The sequence below is a fragment of the Saccoglossus kowalevskii genome, chromosome 22, assembly GCF_978046115.1.
Source record: "Saccoglossus kowalevskii chromosome 22, keSacKowa6.1, whole genome shotgun sequence".
NCBI classification, from domain to species: Eukaryota; Metazoa; Hemichordata; class Enteropneusta; family Harrimaniidae; genus Saccoglossus; species Saccoglossus kowalevskii.
In genome coordinates, this window is record NC_140662.1 from 25,316,792 (window position 1) to 25,341,119 (window position 24,328).

A 24,328-nucleotide genomic window follows, 5' to 3' on the forward strand; every position below is an offset into this window, starting at 1 on the left:
TGGGATTCGACAAACGCGAAAGTATTTTGGGGACATTTCCATGCTTAATAATGTGCTGTCCACATTTGATGATAGGCAATTTCGATTAAGTAAGGGTATTCGGAAGCAGTATTCCTCTGTCGAAGATCGGCCGGTCAATGTAAGCTGCGAAATAAAGAAATTCTAGTTCAAAATCAAATCGTTCGATGTTTGCGGCAGACGTTCGACGCGCATCTTTCATGCATCTCGCGAGATCTCGCAATTGTACGGAAAATCACCTATTGAAACTAACTACATGTATTTTGAACAGCAGCAGGCAATAGCTTACCTGATCATAGTGAAAATACATTATTGATAACAATTTTATACCCTGTGTTTTTGTAGCTCAACAATGCAATGGACAGCATTGATGAAATACTTCAGTCCACTGAGGGCCAAGACTTGCAGAATATTCCAGAAGCTACAGTTACACATTGGAAGCAGAAATGGACAGAAATGATAGAAACTTATACACAATATGAAACTAAAGCTAATACATTCCTGAGTGAAGCTAAATTAGTAAGTATGATATTTCATAAAAATACATATTTCTCTTCTTGAATGGCTGCGTTACATCCTGTTTACTATTCACTGAATCTTCCCAAAATATGTGCCCTTTTGCACATTGATGGGTCTCTGTTACTGGAACGTGTCTGGGAGTCACAAAAGTCCTTTAAACTAGTGATGCGTAAAATTGGAAATTGATTCACAATGTGACATGTATAGCTAGAATTGTTTGAATTGACACACAGAGAAATATGATGGTGTGGAATCTTCTTAACTTTCTCTTGCCACTAATCTTTCTCACAATCATGGCTCTGTTTTTGGAAACACAATACAGTGTTATGTCATTTCAAAATGACATGTCAGTTGCAATATTTCTTGGTCGATCGAATATAAGTAGCTGTGAAATTTAATTTAAGGATTTCTGAAAGTCTCATCTGTTAGCCTTCCAATTTTCTTGCACACTCACTCAGAGTACAAGACCATCTATTGTGTTGTAGGGTTTAAACTTAGGACTCTATTATATCATGGGTCTTCATATCAAATCACTCCACTCCCTGTGATCAGGCACCCCTTAACCTGTAGAACTACTAGTTTGAAGAATATCTGTATTTATGTATTTATGGCAAAATTTCAGGGCAACCAACGCATTTGATGTTCAAGCTCCGATAGTATTTTATTTAAATATACTCAGCCAAATTGAAAGATAACATAGATGGCATCTAATAATGAAATCCACATTTGTATTCTCAGTGTAATAATACATCCTCCCTTGTTTTCTTGTTTCCTTACAGATCCGTGATGATCCAAACTTGGATATCCATGGTGCCATTAGTCACGTAGAAACCATGCTGAAGGATTTCCGTGATCGTAAAAATGCTTTATCAAATTCATTTGACTCCTGGCAGATACGTTTGTCTGCCAGTAAAGACTTTAAAATTCAATGGGAACAATTCGTCAAAGATGCCAGAAAAGTAAGTTTTGGGCTCATTGTTATTTTTCCTTAATTAATATCTGTAATTGTTAAGTATCCATTCATTGTGGTTATAAATACAATGCATTTTTTCCATTCCTTATTGGTAAAAACAAAAGAATAGGCATAGTTCAGCCTTGGAGTGTGCTTTAGTCATTAGCATGTCATTGTAGTGTAATTCAAAACAATGATATTTTATGTGCTGAACCTTTTTCTTTAATTTTGCAGACCATAGAGTGGGTGATGAATACAGAAGCCGAGTTTTTTCCACAAATAGCAGGTGAACTTGGTGACTCACTAACAGAAGCCAATGAAAGACAGAATAAATTGTCTGAATTCCAGCTGACAGTTAAGGTAAGCAAAAATAGCTCATCGTTCTGACAGAAGGAATGCTGCATATGAAATAGCTCAGCAAGACCTAGGCAAAAGGACATAAAAATGTCCCATGGATTGCACCACGTGCTCATGGGTAATTAACTCCGCCTCTGTCCACTAAGTAAATGTATGCTTATTATGCTCTCTTACTCAAACTGTGATTGACAGGCATTTTGCATACATTAGCCTCCATTTTAAACTCATGATTTTTACTTGTCGCGGCATGTTTCGACCGAAAACAACAACTTTTATACATCAAAAGCCCAACCAGACGAGTATAATCGCTAGCGTACATATTCATGTCCCCGTAAAAATGTATTTGGAATCACAGCTTGATCTTCAAACATCGTAATTGACACATTTACCAAAGCTCCCGCCACAATGTGAGCGGCTTGGTTCGGTTTAGCATAATAATTGCGGTGGCTGTCTTGCCCCTATTCATAGTATCGGGTCCCGTTTAAAGAGGCACTTTCTGTTAAGTTAATCCCACAGCAAACTTACTTACTAGATTAAAAATGGAATACAAAAGATTAACTGTTTAAACAACATAAGCTATGGTGGCCCCTTACTCCCTGGTGCAATCCTGGGGATTGACAAGTTTAGTTTCTCTTTAAAATTCCAGAGTTAGTTAACAAATGTGTTTACATGAATTGTATTTTGCTGTATGGGACCCATTTTAGACACAACCAGATAATATTAATAATATTATGAAGTAAACTTCTGTTTTTACCATAAACTTTATAGACTCTGTTTTGACCTGCTATGAACATCAATACCTTGTTATATTTGACATCATGGCTCTGAAAATACAGCAGTACCATTTATAATTTCTTGCAATTAATCTTATTTTGATATGAACTTGTTTGCTCATTTAGCAACAAACTGCCAGGGAAAAGTCTACATCATAAATGGTTTTATCTCATCTTTGTTTCCACCTTGGAAATATGTACTACGGAAAAATTTCAAAATTATGTGGATGTATAGTTATTTCTACCTCAATAAATGATTTCATATATGCCATGTGCTTCTCTCATCATGCACCTCTCACTTTTGAACACCAGAGGGAGCTTCCTACTTAGAAAGACAAGAGAATGTTTACATAATAAAACATTCTCTGTCTTTCACAACAGGAAGTTGTACACATAATTAGTGAAATGCACCATGGGAGTATCGTCATCTTGTAGGGTTTCATTAATTAATGTTGTGTTAGTTTGAGATTTTTGAAAATCCTGAATTTGACAATGTGCACAATTTCCTGTTCTGCAGAAAATTAATCAAGAGATTGAGGAGAGAGTGAAGACAGCCGAGATGTTAGCTTTAAAAGGAGACACGCACGGCGAGAAAGATTTGATTGTCAATGAATTGGTTAAAGTTCATCAACGATTCCAAGCAAGACTCAATGAGTACCAGATACTGCTTACAATGACAATCAGTTTCTATAAAAGTGTTACCACGGTAAGATCATTAAATTATGATTTAGCTTTTGTAAAAAATAACTGTTACAATATTATTAGTTTATTATGAAATATGCTTTAAGAAAGTACAAGAGTATCAACTAAAGCTGCGGTTTTGTTGGAATCAAAATCATGCTCTCATGATGGCGATATTGTTATTATTTTTTTCTGGTTTAAAGCGGGAAGTCATCACCTGTGCATGCAGCAGATAGTTAAAGCATGTTGCTGTTTACAAACAAGTGTTTACCCATGATCCTTTGCATTTTGGCATGCGTTGTCATTGTCCCTTTAGGACTCATTTCCTGTACATGCGCAGATGACAACCCCTCCGCTTTTACTGATTGGTGTGTGAAGCCCCAAATCTTAGCAAAGTGGTGAGAAAAATAACCACCTGTAGTCATTATGCTAGTATAATAATTCATAATTTGCCATTTTCTTCTATATACATTGTATATTTCTAAATGTAATTTTCTATATATACATTAGTTTGAGATACTTAACGATTTTCTGTTTGTTCTGCAGTTGACTGAGTTTATGGAGAAAGTAGAAGTTGAATACAGGAGGACAGATTTACCTACTCATGTTTCTGAAGCTAAGATAATGCTACAACAACATGACCAGGATAAAGATGAACTCTCAGATCTCTTCAGATCAACAATAAGCACCGGTTCTGAGATTGTAACCAGAGTTAGGCAATACGTGAGTTTTAATAATTTATTTTAATTATTCAATAAATATTCACAATTTCAAAAAATGCACCAGTAATACATTTTAACTGAAAAGAATAGGTATTTCTGTGGTTAAAATATATCATATTTTAATGATGCAATTTACAGCAAATGTGATTTTTGGTTTATATGCACTTCGATTGGAAATGCCCTTTAACTGAGCAAATATAATAATTGTATTTGTGAATTTACTTTATTTATATATCATATTTACTCTCTTAGAAGTACATAAAAAAGCATAAATTATTCAGTAAAAGTTGGTGTACTTAAAATCAAATCAAAACCAACATCACATGGTCTTATTGGAGGTGTAGTATATATATTAACTATTTATCAGATGAGTGAGTTTGTAAAAGAACTGATTATCGATAGGTTTGAGCTGATTTGTGTGTTATAGAAACTGTTGCTGATTTAAATTACTTGCTTTTAGGATCCTGTACTGGCTGCTAAGCAGGGAGTGGAATCAGTTCTTCAACAGACACAAGTTCGTAAGCAGAAATGGATGGATGATTACAGACAATACAAAGACAGGTTACAGCAACACATTCTGCTTTGTCAATTTGACCAGGATAGACAACAGGTATGGATTTTATAATGTTTACTTGTTATGAATTCATAAAATCTTATTGATTTAACTGTTAATCTGCCAGCCCCATGTACTTTTACATTGACTTGACCAGATAAGAGTTAATTTAGCATATTTCACGTGAAGAAATAGAGAATAATTATTACAGTTACACCCATTACCATATTTCCTACGAGTTGCTATTAGAAGCACATCTCAATTAGAAACACATGCAAACCCAAAATTGTATTTATTGTATGCACATCTGAATACTTATGCTCTTATCAGATATAGTTATGTTTTTGTTTGATTTCTACTTAGTTGATGTCAAAGTTACAGTTGACACAACAGAATTTACAAGGTCTACATGGTCAGTATGGCGATTCTGTGCATACTGTTACACTACTTATTGAGAAATTTGACGAATGGCTAATCACAATCAGGGTAAGTAATTAACAGTTACCTTTCCAGTGATACTAGTGTCTATATTGTCATCTGTCTCATTAAAGCTGTACTAAGTGGAAAACCTGTACGTGTTCTTTGTTGAATCCTATTCAAACTCAAACACCATGCGTGATCACAACAATTGTAATCTTATGAGATTCATGACCTTTGCTAATATTTGCCGCAAAATTATGCCTTGTCACACATAATATTTTCTCATATATTCACCATAATAAATAATATTTATAAATACATTGAATGAGCACATTGATGATAATTTTCATAATTGGTATGTGTGAAGACAAAATTTCACAAAAGTTGTTGACACTGTGTCGTTGGACCCCAGAATAACCTGTACTGCTTCAAAATTTAACGATTTAATGACTTGAAAATTTATAAAAATATGTCTCTTGCCAAATAATTGACAATTGCTTGTTTAACTTATAATATTTACAAAATCTAACACTACAAACTGTATCTTTAAATCAGAGCATACCAATAAGTGTTCAGACATCCCACTATACATTAGCTCTGGGGTACTTTGGACTGGTACAAGTTAATTACAGACAATAGAACAGAATTCAAACTTGCAAACACAGCAAGCACCTCACCACAGCAGGCTGACTCGGCCCCCACACCCAACTGTAATATATGTTTTATCAAAAGGATGTGATAATATTGCTGACATGTCAATACCTTGATCTTTCCTAACCTTTGTATTTTGTTTCCATTGTTACAGCCTGTTAGAGAAGCTTATGAAAACTTCATCAGTACAGCTAACATCATGCTGAGTAGCAACCACTATGCTAGTGATGAAATCAGAAAAGATATAGCGAAGATGGAGAAGTTCTGGAATGAACTAAATGTTCAGATTGAGGACTACACCACAAAGTTAAAACTCTCAATAGAGTATCATCAACTCATAGAACAGGTGGGTGGTGATAAGAATCTTGCAGCTTTGAAACAAATGTATTTGGGGGATTCTGAGTATATTTCAGGGGAGGTTCAATTGTTAAGGGATAGGTTATCAAGTTTGAAGCAGGTTACTGCAAATCCTGTCCAAAAGGGTCAGAGATTAAGCCCAGTTCATGTACAGAGTATTAGCCCTGATAAAGTAAAGCAAATTAGTCCTGTCCAGGTTAAACAACTTAGTCCTGTCCAGTTTAAACAAGCTAGTCCTGTTCAGGTTAAACAAGCTAGTCCTGTTCAGGTTAAACAAGCTAGTCCTGTTCAGGTTAAACAACTTAGTCCTGTCCAGGTTAAACAAGCTAGTCCTGTCCAGGTTAAACAACACAGTCCTGTCCAGGTTAAACAACTTAGTCCTGTCCAAGTTCAGAGTTCTGTCATGGCAAAAGAATACACTCCTGTCTTAGCACAGAGATGTAGTCCTGCCCAGAAGGGTCAAATCTATGTCCAAAGTGTTAAACCTATCCGGGCAAAAATAATAAGCCCTGTTGAAGAACAGCTGGCTGATGAACCATTGCCTAAAATAGCTAAAACTGAGTTGAAGACAACAGTCAAATCACCTACAGTCAAATTCCCGGTAACTGGTTGGAGTAAAGGGCTTGATCAGTTTTTGGCTGACTTTTCTGAATCAGAAAAAATGCATCCTTTAGAAGATTTTCCTAAGTTCTCAGCAGCAGAATGGTTAGCTGAAACAGAGGAATTCAAATTAATGGATCCAGCTGACCAGAAGATAGAAAACAATGATAGCTTAACTGAACCTACCACTACCATGTCAAAGCCTGTTGTAGGTCCTTTGGAAGCTAATATACCAACAATGATATGGGAAGCAGGGATGAGAGATCCTTTGCTTCAGCCATCTACAGAGCATCCTCACAAACCGACAACCTTCGAATTGAAGAAGGAAGAAGATGTTGTTCATTCAGTGGATTGGGAGAAGGAACCTATTGAACCTTCTTCGAAACTCTCCACTGCTAAGTTCAAGTCTGGAGTAAGCCACACTGATTCAAACCTCCCACCAACTGAATGGGCAAAATTTCCTCAGGAACTTAATCCAAAACCACCTTCCCCGACATATAAACAAGAGTCTCCCATAATTGTGCACTCAACTACAGAATACAAACCTGAATTTATCCAACCCTTTGTCAAGTATCCCAATGAGAGTACTACTCAGGAGCAAGTATCAGATGACATGGATTGGAAGCCGCAAGTTGAAAAGAAGACAAGAGAAGAGCCTTACCATCCAGAACACAAGATTGAACAGAAAATTATTACTCAGGATGTGGATGTGAAGTATGTATATGGAAAGCCTCCTTTGCAGACAGATGTGGATACTCCATCTGTTGTGTACTCTACAACCGATTCCAAAATACCAACTCCAATGCCAGATAAGAATGAAAGTGATGATGATTCAATTGTTTATTCTACGACAACATGGATCACAGATGTTCCTGATCTTTTAAATAAACCCATCTCACCTGTTTCACCTCTCACAACAGAAGAGCCATCCACTGTTACTACTAAAACCGTTCCCGTCAGAGGTACAACAGGTTTTTACCACCGGCCTGAGTTTGGAGACCAACAAATTATTACTAAAGATGTTGATGTGAAATATATATATGGAAGACCTTCTTCTCAGACAGATGTGGACACTCCATCTGCTGCATACTCAACAACTGAGTCCAAAACACCTTCACCAAAAGTTGATAACAATGAAAGTGATGACGATCCAACCATATATTCTACAACAACATGGATCACACATGTTCCTGACAACCATAATAAACCCACCATCTCACCTGTTTCACCTCTCCCAAGAAAAGAGCCACCCACAGTTACTACTAAGACAACTAAAAGAGATGAACCTGTCCCTGTCAGAGATACAACAGGTTTTTACCACCATCCTGAGTTGGAAGAACAACAAATTATTACTAAAAATGTGGATGTAAAATATGTATATGGAAGACCTCCTTCTCAGACAGACTTGGACACTCCCTCTGTTGTGTACTCAACAACTGAGTCCAAAACACCTGATTCAAAATTTGCTAAAAATGAAAGTGATGACTCGTCAACCACATACTCCACAACCACATGGATCACACATGTTCCTGACCACCATAATAAACCCACCATATCACCTGTTTCACCTCTCACAAGAGAAGAGCCACTCACAGTCAATACAAAGACACCTTTAAGTGATGAGCCTGTCCCTGTCAGAGATACAACAGGTTTTTACTACCGTCCAGAATTGGAAAACCAGCAAATTATTACTAAGAATGTTGATGTGAAATGTGTATACGGTAAACCTTCAACAGATAGTAAAGTGCCTGATGAAAGTGATAGCGATGACTCGTCAACCACATACTCCACAACCACATGGATCACACATGTTCCTGACCGCAGGAAGAAACCCACCATCTCACCTGTTTCACCTCTCACAAGAGAAGAGCCACCCACAGTCAATACAAAGACACCTTTAAGTGATGAGCCTGTCCCTGTCAGAGATACAACAGGATTTTACTACCGTCCAGAATTGGAAAACCAGCAAATTATTACTAAGAATGTTGATGTGAAATGTGTATATGGGAAACCTTCAACAGATCTTAAAGTGCCTGATGAAAGTGATAGCGATGACTCGTCAAGCACATACTCCACAACCACATGGATCACACAAGTTCCTGACCGCCGCACGAAACCCACCATATCACCTGTTTCACCTCTTACACAAGAAGAGCCACCTGATGAAAGTGATAGCGATGACTCGTCAACCACATACTCCACAACCACGTGGGTCACACATGTTCCAGACCGCCGTAAGAAACAAAATCCCCCAAAAGTGACAACCACTAGAGAATGGAAAATGGGAAGTTACCTTCCTAAGTCAACAGCAAGTGGACCAAGTAGTATGTATGAGGAAAAACAGATCATCACTAAAGATGTTGATGTCAAATATATTTACAGCAGCAGAGAAGATTCACCACGACCTCTGCATAAGGTGTCTTTTCATTGTTCACCACCTGTCAAAGCAGTCAAACCACAACAAATAGAGGTGGATTCAGACATGATCTACTATAATCAGAAATATTTATATATTAATACTCCCTTGTTATTGATAATTACTTTAACACCAGTCACAGGTGGGCCTTATAAATTCACCATTGCCCATGAGTTCCCTACTTTTTCCCAGATATATATAACTCAGCCCATATCCCCACTTCAGCAGTGCCGTCTGAAAGTAACGCCACAACCCTGGAATACTTCTGATAGCCCACACCATCAATATTCTCCACGCTTTGAGGATTCCAGCAACACTCCACGTCAGGTAACCAGAGTTTCTCCAATCACCATTGAACCTTCGAAAGACTGCATGAGTGACACCTCAGCTCCTGAAACAAGAAAGAAAACCTTCAAGACCCAGATCACTGTGAGCTCCCAACCCCAGTCTATGCCCGTTGCTCCTTATCATACAACAACCACCGCTGCAATGGAACCTCATTCGAATCCAAGCTTCATAACCAACATTACCAACATCACCAATGTCCATCATAGTGCTGATACTGAATTTCAAGAGTATTACAGTGTGGAGAAAGCTGAAGACAATGATGGTGGGACTGTTGTCAATCAAAAGAGGGTCTTTGTTACTCAGAAAGCTGCTAAGCAGTCTTTCACACACTTCTGATCGATTGGGGCCACTTAACCTATTGAATGCCACCAAAGTCACCTGTTTCAAAATGAACTTGCATCATTTATAAAAAAAATTGGAAATCTGATAACAACCTGTAGCTAATGTTTATTTGGTACATAATTAACGAAAAATTGTAGAAAAAAAAAAGTGCAAATGTTTGGTGGGAATAATTATGGTATTCACTTTAACTGTCTTAGTGGGAACATGTATGAATATGAATGCATAGAGTATTTAGCCCAACTACCCTAGCTAAAGCACCTGAGAAGGAGTTTTATCTTTTTAAATGAATCTACTTAAACTATATATAGATAAAATATTTATAGGTAATTGAAAATAAAAGAGCTCTATATATTTATAGTATATGCACACTAGTTGTAACCAGTATACACTGGGAACATAAGAAATTAGAAAGAAGTCCGTAATTTGAGGATTAGAGGCAGGATTCTGTAGACATGAGTTAATGCATTTATACATGTAGCTATACAGCATTCAAAATATAAACTCACTTTAGCTGGTTTTATGTTGTACATCAAATTCTAATGGAGATTTGTTGTTTTAAAACATAAAAATGTAATTTTATTAATGGTTCTTAGTTTCCTACCCTCCTGATTTTTTCTAGATGACTGACATTTTAAGTAGAACAACATAACATTTGCTGTTTTTGACATGCTACATTCAAATGTTATGAAACAATGATGTAGTTTGTGGACTATTTTTTATGATTTGGCACATTAAGATCAACTATAATTGCATTGCTTTCTAAGTTTTTACAATAAATTCTCCTAATGTGATGTGAACCAGCTTATGTGAAACAAGTTCAATATTTCAATGTCTTATCACTTCCAAAAATAGTTATTATAATAATTTAAAAGATGTCCTTTTTCTTAGCTGAATATTCCTTGTAGCCTTTGAAAATTATATTCACCCTTAAATGACCAATTTATATGAAATATAATTTGTGCATAGGATAGGAAAAGCTAGTGGATAATTAGAAAGTGTTCTCAAAATTGGTGTAAGGTAGTCATTGCACATTATTACTGGACCATTATATTTGCACAGGTTACTTATCTAAAAACTTTTTGTGTGTAGTTTGTGGTCAGTTGTCTGCCCCAGTCACTGCTGTGTGGTCACAACAAGGAAAAACATCCCCTAAAAATAAAGTTTGTCCTAAAAAGTCGCAATGTATAATAACCCTATTACGGAGAGCTGCATAAAATAAGCAATTGAGGCACACATTACTCCTACACTACAAAAGTAATCAATGTCCATTATATGTACCACTATCATTATAGACATAAAATTAAATATTCTTGTAACTATATCTTTACGCTTTTTTACTAAAAAAAATGTTTAAAAATGTTTTTTGTTTTTTTTTATACTTGCATATAAGTGTATAATCAAATACGCATAAATGAAGCTACTTCAAATTTATATTCACTTTCTTCATTCAATTTTGGGATTGTTTTATGTTATCTTATTTTACATATTTATATAACTTTTTCACTAATATTTATATTTGACAATTGTTCATCTTATTAAGTATAATTTCTTTATGTATACATACATACATTTCATCCAATTGATGAACAGTGTTTCAGTCTATAGTTTAGCCACATGCACTACCGGTATCAGTTAAGAGATATTCTGCAGTCATTCATTTGATTTTTTCATTGACAGTTATTCTAGTAATGTTTGATTTCATAGTTTGCTAATTTGTTTCACAATGCTCAGTATTTGTTTATAAACCTCACCACAGGATTGAAAATTACGGAAGTTTTTATAACAACAGTAAAATTAATGAAATTACACACATATATTGAGTTCAGTTGACATAATCTCAAATTCTTAATTTCTTGTTTCTTTAATACATATAAAACATTATTTTTATTATGTTTTTCTAAATTTTTCATCCGCATTTTATAGATTAGTTTCAACTATTTGATTATTTCTATATATTCAATATAATTTTACTTTAAATCTGCTTCCCAGTCTGTCATTGAGGTATTTTCTTATTTGGAATATCTAATATTTTGGGCAAGAATCAATTGAAATTTGCATGAACAGCATAATTTGTTATACTTATATTAAAGCTTTTTTTATCAAAACTATTGGATTACTGATCACCGTGCAAGGAAGTGCTAATTCAGCAGGCCAGTAGTGTGAAAGACAGCACACCATATAAAGACAGCTAATGCAGTAGGCCATGTGATGCTGTTATTTCATCTGCTTCTATCATAACACTAAATCATCTTATATACATTTGATCGTAGTTCTTTTATTAATTGGAGGTGGCTAGAAAAAAAGATGGTCTTCTGTTGGTGGTGATATGATTGTGGATTAATAGCAACTTGATGTGGCTATTTCCTGTAATAAAATTGAATGATAGAAGGAAATAAATTTTTTTTATGCAAAAATCGTAAGATCCAACTAATAGAAGAATTACGGTACTGTAACAAGTAAGACAGAACCTTGACATAGACTGGGTTAGCTTTTGAGAAATGCTATGCATATTGTAAGAATATTCCATGAATGGCAGGCAATTTTACTTTTGGTCAAAAAAGTGAAATTTTTGTTTTGGTAAGTTTTGGTTTGGTTCAGATCAGATTAATTGAAAGTTGTCACTGAAGAAACTGTTTCCTTTGCAGTAAAAACGCAAGTTGTTGGTGAGCTGATGTTAACAACAGTCAGTTGTACGGATACTTACCCTAGGCCATCTGTTTAGTTGCTGCCAATGCATGGGATGTTCCTAACATGTGGAATTCAAGCAATTCCACATGTTAGTATTCACTGTCAAGTCAAATATCTAGCCTGCCTTATGTTTGAGGCTTCAATTACTGTTTACACTGAAAATTTAAATAAAGTAGCTTTCTGCAAAAAGTTGACCTTTGACCCTGTAATTCGGAGTATGCAGCAAATTTATATATTTAAATCTTGTATATATTTGGCATTGGTGTAATAGATAGCCCCTGGGAAGGTTGTCTCATGTTTCTTGTAAATGCCTGGATGATTTCTTAAATGTCAAATTAATTAGACCATTTGATACCCCTAACATCTGCATCCCAAGCATAAGTGTGTGTGTTTTTGAAAAAAAAAGTGATAGCTCCCCTATCTTTTAAGGGATGGTCATTTATTATTTCAGTGTGCAATATAGATTTATGGTGCCCTTACTGCTTCAGAGTTCATAACTTATGCCAGCTCAACTTGTGTGGTTCATAACAGCCTATGCTATCAATGTGTCCCCCACGAGTCAGACATATGTCCACCAATCATGAGCTGTGTAACATCCGGGTTTAAATAAATGTTAAACATATAAGTGTTAAAAATATTAAAGATCTACCACCAATAATTGATAATGTTACTTATATCAAGTATAATTTCCCAGAAAGCAAAGCAAAACAAAATACTCTCCGCATTACAAACAAACATGTAAGAAAGATCAAAGATAACTTGATACTTGAACAGCTCTCCAACTAAATAAATCCAGTTGAATCTTTGCAGGTTGTTATTGTATAAAGGTTTAGCTAGTCATATTTTTGAACCCTAGACAAATAAATTGTGTTATCAGTCAAGTACTGACTGATGGTTGTATCTACCATCTGTGTAACATGTGTTTCAGTGTCAGGGAAGCAGTGCAGTACTAATAATGGGAGGGGCACAGTGTTGGTGGGATTCATTTTTTAGAAATGGAAACCTCACTATAATGGAGGCATAAATGGTTGTATGTTCTGTATTCTCAAAATCTTGTATTGTAACAGAATGGTTTAAATTGAAATAATATAATAAATTGGAATGGCAACATTGACTTCTGCCTTTGTTTTTCATTAATTTTGATCAAGATTTGTAACCAACGGGAAAATAACACATTAAGATACTTGTTGTGTGAGATGTTTTTCCACCATATTTTGTTTTGGCATTAGTTAATGCACTCATTTCTATATGAAAAAAATGTATTATTGAAATGTACATGCAAAACATGTATTATGAAAAATGAAATGTCAAAGTAATTTGAATAAAGTTGAAATGCAGATCATATTGAATCAGAAAGATTTCAAAACAAGTCTCACCACTGTTTCCAAGATAACAATGAAAAACTACAGAAATGTCAGAAACAACATTATTATATTCCAATTATTTATTTTTATTCTCATTTGTTTTCCAATTGCAGTGTATTGAATTTCAGAAAGAAGCTAATAAGTTTTTAGTTCTCATCGGAAAGCGATCTTCTGAGGCACAAAGTCAAGATGAAGCACATAAGCTATTAGATGAATTTGAAAAGTTTTTGAAAAATTATGAAAGTAAGCAGCAAATTCAACTGAAGAGGATCAGTGAATTGGCGATACAAATCTACGGTAAGTTAACATAAACTTTATTTTTGTGGATACAAACTGGTTTACTATATATGTTCTAAAAGCTTCAACACCTACCTTGTTTAGTACGTCAGTTCTGAAATTGATTTGAATTTATCTTGAAAACTTTTTTCTTTGTTTTGAATAATCACCTATATTTTTCTTTTTCATAGGAGATGAAGCTCCAAAGAAGACAGAATATGTAATAACACCAAATAAACAAATCAGGGAATCCTTTAACTTAGTTGAAGATGAGCTATTTTCATTAGCAGAGAAATTACCAGAACAGAGACCTGAGCAACCAGTGAAAGAAGATGACCAAGTAAGTACACTGTCATTTGTATTCAAACTAACACTCCATGTCTTCAAATGATACACTCTCTGTATACATGTAGATATGGCTGACTTAAAATACATAGATTAATAAGTTATCTTTCTAAAACTGGTACTTTAAAGCAAGGGAGTCGTCACCTGCGTATGCGTTAGATGGCTATAGCGTATTATTGTTTACATTGATCAACTCCTGCACGTGCACAGGTGACCCTCTCGCTTTAAAATTAATATGTTAATAATTCAAATGATTCAATTCATACAATGAGACGTCAATGCGTCCCTGACATTGACCATGTGTCATTTGGAGACCAGGAATTCGCACCTCATATCAACTTTTACCACCCTCCAATTAATTGTTAAAAACTTGAAATTTGACTGTTATTTTCCCTTGTAGCACTGTTATTTAACCTGATATTATTATGTGATTTCACACACTGTTGATTTGGTATTTCCCCGTATTCATCCTATGTAGCCTTAGGCTAGTGGTGTTGTTTGGTTCACATTGACTTTTACATTAGTAACTAAATCAAAGTGATCAAGTGATTCATGCATTAAATTGGCATATAACTATTCGAAAGAGTGTTACAATATATTATTGGGTTGTTTTTCAGGTTGATGATGTTGAAATGGAGGAAGTGACAGAAGAGATTACCACAAAGGTGATAGAGGAAGTAAGAGTAACACGCAAAGAGACGGTAACTACAAGTCATGAAATGAGAATGGACACTGATGAAGGTGATGGCGGCACACCACCAACATTTACAGCTCCATTAGACAGTCAAGCAGTACCTGAGGGTGCTATTACAAGTAAGTCACATTCTTAGATCTGCTGATACTCGTTGGTAGTTGAATATAAAACATGATTTCTATTAGTCTACTTCTAGCAAATCCACATGTATCAGGGCCAATTTGAAAGTATTAGCAAATGACTTTAACATACAATTTAATGGACAGCTGAAATTATGACAATTATTTAGATGTTTTGAAAATTCATTGAATTGAATGACCATCTTATATTTCACAAAAATTATAGGAATTATCTCAGAGTGAAACCTAAGACATGATAAAAAGCAGATTTTTTATTTCCCCAGCATTTTTACAAGCCCTTTCAGGCAATACAAAATACATTTTTTATTGTAGGACACCAAATGTATAAACCATGGAAAACTCAAAAATCACATGATCGCTGTAGAATTGAACAGATAGTTCATCTACATAAAGATACTAAGATTTCAAAATTAGTGGGAAAGTTATTCAATGATTTTCTTCTTTTTTTCTACTAACTTTTAGGATTGACTTGTAAGTTACAAGGTGAACCACGTCCAGCAGTACGATGGCTACGAGATGGCCAACCTATTGTAGAAGGAGTGGATACTCACGTAGAATACAATGAAGACGGTACATGTACTCTGACACTTCCTAGTGTTTCATCATATTACAGTGGATTGTATAGTTGTAAAGCTGTCAATATACATGGAGAAGCTACATGTACAGCAACACTCAATATACATGGTATGTTATCCAGCCATGTTTGGCCATCTTTTCACCACCAGACTTTCTCTCCCAAATTTGTTGGCACTTTTTCTTTATATTATTCAATATTTCTGGAAATGAACCCTAATTTTGGAGCCAACAGACAAAATTTTTGTTAAATTTCAGATTTTACTCAAAAAATTTGATTGTTTTTGTTCCAATCTTCTGAAGGATAGCGCAGACTATAAACAGGACTATTTTGTGAACATATTATGAAAAGAGGGAACTGGTGGTGAAAAGGCTAACTTAAATTTTTGTTTAACTTTATTTATTTGGATAATCAACAGAAGTTCAAATTACAGGCCCAACAAAAACATGCAATATGATATCAAAATACAACATATTACTACCTATGTGTAAAAAATACTTTATAATAGCCTTTTTAAATAGTTTGTTATATGCAGACAATGCATGTGGGATTAAGAAGTGTTTTTGCACATTTATTTATACATCGGAAACTATGCTGAATATTCAATGGGATTGAAGCTAAATTTACAACTAACTTTAGAATGAACGTATTTGTATAACAAATATCAAACTTGTAACAACATGGTATTCATATACATAGCATTCTGTCAATCAAAACCACAACATTCTGACTACACCAATACTCTATTTGCATCCGATTCTTTGATACAAACTTAAATATAAACGATATATTTTGTCAGCTCCACAAGAAACAGCAATGGAATTGGAACCAGCTCAGGCTCCTCAGTTCATTCGTCCCCTACAAAGTAGTACAGTTAATGAAGGCGATAGAGTAACGTTAGAAGTGCAAGTTACAGGCAAACCGCAACCAGCTGTCACATGGTAAGATTTTATGTTGTTCTGACAACGTCGGCAAGCATTAGTGCGCCCTCACCGATTTATATTTCTGTATCACAACACTGTAGATATGCATTTCTTGACTTCCAACTAAGGAAATTTATATAGTTATTTTTGTACATTTGTAAGGCTAATAAAACTTTCAATTAAAGCACGGTAGTCGTCCTGCCGCCCATGTGCGACATTTGTGTTGATAAACATTGATTTACCCACAATCCAATGCGCTTTTTTAATGGAAATCACAAGTATGAGGTTTTACCTGGGTGCGATTTGCACTAATTACCACCGGTGACTCCTTTGATACCTTCCAACCACCTAAAAATACGTAATTAAAATTTCGTAACGTCTCAGTTTGTACTCGTTGATCTGCGCAACAGTCGCATCTTTGTTTATATGAGACTCGTATATCTCGCACATGCGTGGCGCAATGACTACTGCCCTTTAATTTACCCTTATTTATATTTTAGGCTGAAAAATGGCCAGGACGTGCGTAGTGCACCGTATGATATCAAACAAGATGGTGATAGGCATTGTCTAATCATTGATGAAGTATTTTCTGAAGACCAAGCTACATTTTCATGTACAGCTACGAATACTGCAGGTCAAGCGACTTGCAGTGCAAATCTCAATGTATTAGGTAAGCTATTTTAAGTATTTTTCTCATCCTCTCGCACTGCTTAAATTCAGTTCAATAAATATGTGATTTACAACATTATTGGATTTCGTTTGACCTCATCAGCAGATTAGCGTAAATGCAACAATAACAACTTTTAATCATCATACATTGTATCATTGGCATTGTTCTTGACAATGTCAATTCTAGTATTTTTTTAAAATGCTGCATGCTGATGACCATATTTGGCTTCATGCTGATGACCATATTTGGCTTTCTGCTGAACATATTTCATTTTTTGATGGCTTTCTGCTGAACATATTTTGTTTTTTACTAACCATATTTGGCTTTCTGCTAACCATATTTGACTTTCTCCTAGCCATATTTGGCCTAAATGCTGCGAACCATATTTGGCTTTCTGATAAAAATATTTTGCTTTTTGCTGGCTCCACAGAGCAAGGCGAACCACCTGAGTTTGTTCGTCAACTAAAAAGTGCAGAAGTACCAGAAGGAAGCAGATTCCAGTTTGAATGTCAAATTAAAGGATATCCTATACCAGTTGTGAGTTGGTACAAAGATGGAATATCAGTCGCAAATAATCCCGATTATGAAGTAGCGTATAACAACGGTGTTTGTACGTTAGTTATTGAGGAAGTCTTTTCAGAGGACACAGCTCGGTGGACTTGTAAGGCTATGAATGGTGTAGGTATTGCAACCACCTCAGCATTCCTAAATGTCAGAGGTAAGACAAACGTTCATTTTGTTAACGTTTTCATCACCTGAGTTTCTCAGCAAAATTTTTCTGCACTTTCTTTCTTATATTTTTTTCAATATTTCTAAAAATGAGACCAATAACAGTCGCTTGGGGCAGTAATTTTTGATATCGGCCTTAGGTGAGGCCAATAACTGTATATTATATGATTCAGTATAGTGTATAACAATTTATCTAAGTGAAGCTTATTTTGTTCCTTTTTTAGAAACATCAGAAGTGAAAGAAATAGTAAGCATTCCACCTGAGTTTAGCAGGAAACTTGACACGACTGAAGTCACTGAAGGTTTACCCTGCAAGTTACAATGTGTGGTATCAGGAAAACCAACACCGTCAATCCAATGGTATAAAGATGGTAAACCAGTCACCCATTCTCCGGACTATCACATTATGTTCAGAGAAGGGTTATGTACTCTTAGTATTGATGAAGCTTTTCTTGAAGATGAAGGACATTACACATGTAAAGCAGTCAATCCAAGAGGAGAATGTAATACCACAGCTAGACTGGTTGTTAGGGGTCTACCTGAGGATAGACATCCTGAAGCCCCAACATTTAAATCATTCCTTAAAGACTTAAAAGCTTTAGAAGGTGAAAAAGTGCAATTTGAGTGTCGTGTTGAAGCCACGCCTGAACCTACTGTCAATTGGTTTCATAATGATCGACCTGTACAGGAATCGCAAGACATCAAGGTAAGCTCTCTAATTCTTGACAGATATCACATGATTTAATGTCTTATAGACTGCAAAAAAATAACAGATTCTGTTATTTTCTCTGACACAATACGAACAAATTTGTCCTCCTTTACTGCCAATGGTATTCAGAATTTTCTGAGCATTTTAAAACATTCTGGTCATGATGCTTGGATATGTTGGAAACAATAAAATAAGTAACCATTTGAATACAAGTAAATATTTGACTTGTGTTGTGTGTCTCTGATGATTGATCTTTTTATTCAAACAAGTTTTGATTCTGTGCTCACTAAGTTGTGGGAATAGTGGAGTAGAAAGTTACTTGCCTGGTTCGTGGCATTACTACTTTGGTATCCAGTGAACATAAAGCTGTCTGGTCTCATACTAAATTGACACAAGCCATGGATTGTAACAGGGTAGCTGTAACCTTATTTCTTGACTTAACATAAAAATATAATATTATGTTTTACTAATCCTAATAACAAATTTTTATGGTGGTTATCTTGTTCTTTTAGATTCTGTCCCAGAAAGCGGAACATTCCTTAGTGATTCGTGAAGCCTTACCCGAGGATTCCGGAGTCTACAAAGTAGTTGCTAAAAACAATCTGGGAGAAGACAGCAGTCAGGCAAGGTTAACTGTAGAGGAACCTTTTACTACAGATTCAGATATGGAACAAGTACCACCAACTTTTATCCAGCCATTACGAGATCAAGAATTCGTTGAAGGGAAAAGAGCCAGATTGGATTGTATTATTGTGGGTACTCCAGAACCAGAGGTGAGTTTACTGCTCAAAACTCTGTAAATGCACCTATAAACAGATGTACTCAGTTATGCCACAACACATTGTCCCAAAACAGAACAGCTTGAAATAACATGTAGTGAATGTACACTTACAATGATAGACATGTCCTACTCAGTTACGATCTCTCTTGGGATATACCAGTATATGTCCACCAGCAGTGTAGAACACCTGACTGAAAATATCATGATTTGTGGTAGAGTTTTTGTCTTAGTTATAAGAACTAAAGGAAGACAGTGTTAATGTAGTGCATGCATAGGAATGTGCATGAGTGTGCATCTATGGCAATGTCATGTCTTTATAGTGTCTGTTTTTGTGCAGTAAGAAAGAGCAGTGGGGAGCCAGTGCTATCTTAGTTCATACGAGTGTGTACCCATAGCCTGGCTATGAATGTAACAGGAGTGTCTATGTGAATTTGTAATCTATGACAGGATCTTTGAAAATTCACTATTTTCTTACATTGGTGGAGTTTAGTCAGTTGACTAAAAGTACTTAATCTGTTTTCAGGTTATTTGGTACTTCAATGAGAAACCTGTGAGGGAATCTGAAGATTTCAAATTAATCTTTGAAGGAGATAAATGTACATTGATGATCACTAAAGTGTACCTTGAAGACAGTGGTACCTACAGATGTATGGCAAGGAATCCACATGGCACAGTGTCAAGTACTTGTAAACTTACAGTTATCAGTAAGTACAAGTCATTCACTGTAAAAATATACCAAGAAAATCATGCAGTTTTGAATATAAGTAGTATAAATACAGGAATTCGTCATCAACCTTTTCACTACCAGTTCCTTTTTAAACACAAATTCACAAAATAGTCCTGTTTATAGTCTGCACATTTCTTCAGGATATTGGGACAATAATAGCCAATTTTTTGGAGTAAAAACTTTAAATCAACTCAAATTTTGTCTGTTGGCTGCAAAATTAAGGTGCATTTCCATAAATATTGAAGAATATAACGAAAAAAGTGCAGGAACATTTTGCGAGAAAGTCTAGTGGTGAAAAGGTTAAGCAAATACCAGTGATGGTTTATGTGTTCCTCTGTTAGAAATGTGATTCTAATAGATCATATACAGTATTCAGATTTATTTTTTCTGAATGTGAACCTCTTGTATTCTGATAATAAAGTGATATATTTTAAATATACTATAAACCGCTTACATCTTGCGAGAGACAAATTTAGCCAATTTTTGTAGCAACAGTTACAATTTCTCTGGGGGACTAGGAATGTTAGTGACATTCTGAAAATTTCTGTTTTGAATTGGGATTTCTTTTTTTTATACATTTTGTAGTTCAATGTCTAAATGACTATCTTTCAAGGAGAAATATGTCCTTACTCCATCAAAATGACCAGCATTAAATGCATATCACACATTATTGAGCTTGGAAATACCCCCAAAATACTTTGTGTTTGTACCATCTCATGCGATGTTTTGATGCTACAACGACACTATGACCTTCGGGTGTCCTGTTTTTACATTTGATTTCATGCATTATGTGGGATTCAGTAGTGAGTGGAAAATGGTCGATTTGGCATCACAGTATATTATAATATTTTATCCTTACTATTGTAGGTTTGAGCGAAATTAGTAGTGCTGAAGAAGAATCCATATCACCATCATTCATACAAAGATTACATGATACGTCAATGCACGAAGGAGGAACGATACGTCTAGAGTGTAGGATATCTGGAACACCAATACCATCAGTATGTACCTTATTCCTAGTCACTGCATTACCCACAATGCATCTATGTATTTTATTAGTTCTAATCATGTTTGTTATGATTTGATAAGGCATTGGTATTCCTGTGGCTGTCTGTGTCATATAGATATATATAGAAACATATAGATGCAAAATTGTCTGTGTCTGCTTATTAGTCCCTGTTCGGAAGCAATCCTAAAACTTATGGATTGGCCTTTGTGTGTCCATGTGTGTGCCCGAACCTGTATCTTAGACATGCCTGAACCAATTACATTCAAACTTCACACTAACTTCATGTTTTAAATAATGCTGTTCCAGTGCAATATTTCTCATTATGAACAAGTACTTGTACTATATTTCTATAAACAAAACTAAATAACTTAGATTTGATAACTAACAGGGATTGTGCCATGCATGGCTTGTTAGTCCCCGTTCGGACGCAGTCCGAAAACGGGGACTTATGTTTTGCCCTGTGTGCGTTCGTGCGTCCGTGCGTCCGTGCGTCCGTGATCACCTGTATCTCGAACATGCATGGACCGATTAAGTTCAAACTTCACTCATACATCACACATTATATGGGACATATGCACATGCATTTTTTTCATGATCCGATTAACGATAGCCGAATAGCGGCCATTTTAAGGCCGAAAATGCATCAAAATCGCACATTTTCACCATTCCGGACCCGGATCTCAGTTATGCATGGACGGATTTTGTTCAAATTTGGTACATACATTAAACATAATAGGACCTTGATGCACGTCATTTTTTTTTTTTGGATCGGGTTCGAAATGGCCGACTGGTGGCCATTTTGTTTTAAAGAATTCAGTTCTGGATCCGTATCTGAGACATGCTTGGATTGATCGAGTTCAAACTTCACACACACAAGGTACATCATGTCACAAATATGTATGTGCATTTGTTTCATGATCTCATTAACGATAGCCAAATGGCGGCCGCTTTAAGGCCGAAAATGCATTGAAATCGCACATTTTCACCATTCCGGACCCGGATCTCAGTTATGCATGGACGGATTTCATTCAAATTTGGTACATACATTAAACATAATAGGACCTTGATGCACGTCATTTTTTTTTCGGATCAAGTTCGAAATAGCCGACTGGCGGCCATTTTGTTTTAAAGAATTCAGTTCTGGATCCGTATCCGAGACATGTCTGGATTGATCAAGTTCAAACTTCACACACACAAGGTACATCATGTCACAAATATGTATGTGCATTTGTTTCATGATCTCATTAACGATAGCCGAATAGCGGCCATTTTAAGGCCGAAAATGCATCAAAATCGCACATTTTCACCATTCCGGACCCGGATCTCAGTTATGCATGGACGGATTTTGTTCAAATTTGGTACATACATTAAACATAATAGGACCTTGATGCATGTCATTTTTTTTTTTGGATCGGGTTCGAAATGGCCGACTGGCGGCCATTTTGTTTTAAAGAATTCAGTTCTGGATCCGTATCTGAGACATGCTTGGATTGATCGAGTTCAAACTTCACACACACAAGGTACATCATGTCACAAATATGTATGTGCATTTGTTTCATGATCTCATTAACGATAGCCAAATGGCGGCCGCTTTAAGGCCGAAAATGCATTGAAATCGCACATTTTCACCATTCCGGACCCGGATCTCAGTTATGCATGGACGGATTTCATTCAAATTTGGTACATACATTAAACATAATAGGACCTTGATGCACGTCATTTTTTTTTCGGATCAAGTTCGAAATAGCCGACTGGCGGCCATTTTGTTTTAAAGAATTCAGTTCTGGATCCGTATCCGAGACATGTCTGGATTGATCAAGTTCAAACTTCACACACACAAGGTACATCATGTCACAAATATGTATGTGCATTTGTTTCATGATCTCATTAACGATAGCCAAATGGGGGCCGCTTTAAGGCCGAAAATGCATTGAAATCGCACATTTTCACCATTCCGGACCCGTATCTCAGTTATGCATGGATGGATTTTGTTCAAATTTGGTACATACATTAAACATAATAGGACCTTGATGCACGTCTTTTTTTTTTCGGATCAAGTTCGAAATGGCCGACTGGCGGCCATTTTGTTAAAGAATTCAGTTCTGGATTCGTATCCAAGACATGTCTGGATTGATCAAGTTCAAACTTCACACACACATGGTACATCATGTCACAAATAGATATGTGCATTTGTTTCATGATCTGCTTAACAATAGCGGAATGATGGCCATTTTAAGGCCGAAAATGCATCAAAATCACGTATTTTCACAATTCCAGAACCGGATCTCAGTCATGCATGGATGGATTTTGTTCAGATTTAGCACAATGTGTTGTACATATGCAGGTGCATTTCGGTCATGATCTGCTTTGAATGTATATGTCACTCAAATATGAACGGAACGGGGACGTGTCATTGACAATGACTTGTTTTTCAAAGAATTGAATAATCCTATTGATAATACCATTTCACCGTATTGTCAACTTTTATCAACTTTAATAGTCTTGATTTTGATGTATTGAATAATTTCCTGGTTACCCTGGTGATTTATTAGATATATATTTAATAAAAATTTTAATTTAAATTGCTGACTGTAACTATTAAAAAGAATTTCTTACCAAAAAATATGTTTAACTATTATCACTTTCTATTTACTATGTTACTAGCAGTGTTAGTTGATGTATTATAAAAAAAACTTTGATGTTTTGCAGGTGAAATGGTATAAGAATGACCTTGCTATCATGCCCAGCTCTCATGTACAACTGTACATTGATGGAGACAAGAGAGGATTGGTTATCACAAATATTAGACCGTCAGATGCCGGTACATATAAAATATCACTCTGTAATGTGGCCGGTGCTGCCTGGTGCTCTGCGAGATTGATTTTAGAAGGTAAGAATGAAACATAAACATTAATGCATATACCTTGTTAATCTATGGTGTTCTCCTAGTCTGTAAGATTAATATGTACACCTTGTTAACCTATGGTGTT

The 24,328-nt window shown here is 35.6% G+C and overlaps 2 protein-coding genes across 2 annotated transcripts in view; both read left to right on the plus strand.

The window, feature by feature from the left end:
• Nucleotides 1-1,876, plus strand: part of LOC146729455 (triple functional domain protein-like) — a 126,403-nt gene extending 124,527 nt beyond the window's left edge. The window contains exons 27-29 of the mRNA XM_085495846.1: nt 364-537; nt 1,317-1,496; nt 1,724-1,876. Coding sequence (XP_085351972.1) covers nt 364-537; nt 1,317-1,496; nt 1,724-1,876 — 507 coding nt within the window. The remainder of the gene's footprint in view (nt 1-363; nt 538-1,316; nt 1,497-1,723) is intronic.
• A 64-nt stretch (nt 1,877-1,940) lies between these two features.
• The window catches only part of LOC100367237 (titin), a 405,512-nt gene continuing 383,124 nt past the window's right edge, over nt 1,941-24,328 (plus strand). The window contains exons 1-18 of the mRNA XM_085495847.1: nt 1,941-1,964; nt 3,137-3,325; nt 3,847-4,023; nt 4,483-4,632; nt 4,939-5,061; nt 5,801-5,992; nt 13,875-14,058; nt 14,229-14,377; nt 15,000-15,195; nt 15,679-15,900; nt 16,590-16,731; nt 17,214-17,383; nt 17,814-18,101; nt 18,337-18,818; nt 19,334-19,594; nt 20,126-20,306; nt 21,197-21,330; nt 24,048-24,228. Of these exons, the coding sequence (XP_085351973.1) occupies nt 1,941-1,964; nt 3,137-3,325; nt 3,847-4,023; nt 4,483-4,632; nt 4,939-5,061; nt 5,801-5,992; nt 13,875-14,058; nt 14,229-14,377; nt 15,000-15,195; nt 15,679-15,900; nt 16,590-16,731; nt 17,214-17,383; nt 17,814-18,101; nt 18,337-18,818; nt 19,334-19,594; nt 20,126-20,306; nt 21,197-21,330; nt 24,048-24,228 (3,445 nt within the window). The remainder of the gene's footprint in view (nt 1,965-3,136; nt 3,326-3,846; nt 4,024-4,482; nt 4,633-4,938; nt 5,062-5,800; nt 5,993-13,874; nt 14,059-14,228; nt 14,378-14,999; nt 15,196-15,678; nt 15,901-16,589; nt 16,732-17,213; nt 17,384-17,813; nt 18,102-18,336; nt 18,819-19,333; nt 19,595-20,125; nt 20,307-21,196; nt 21,331-24,047; nt 24,229-24,328) is intronic.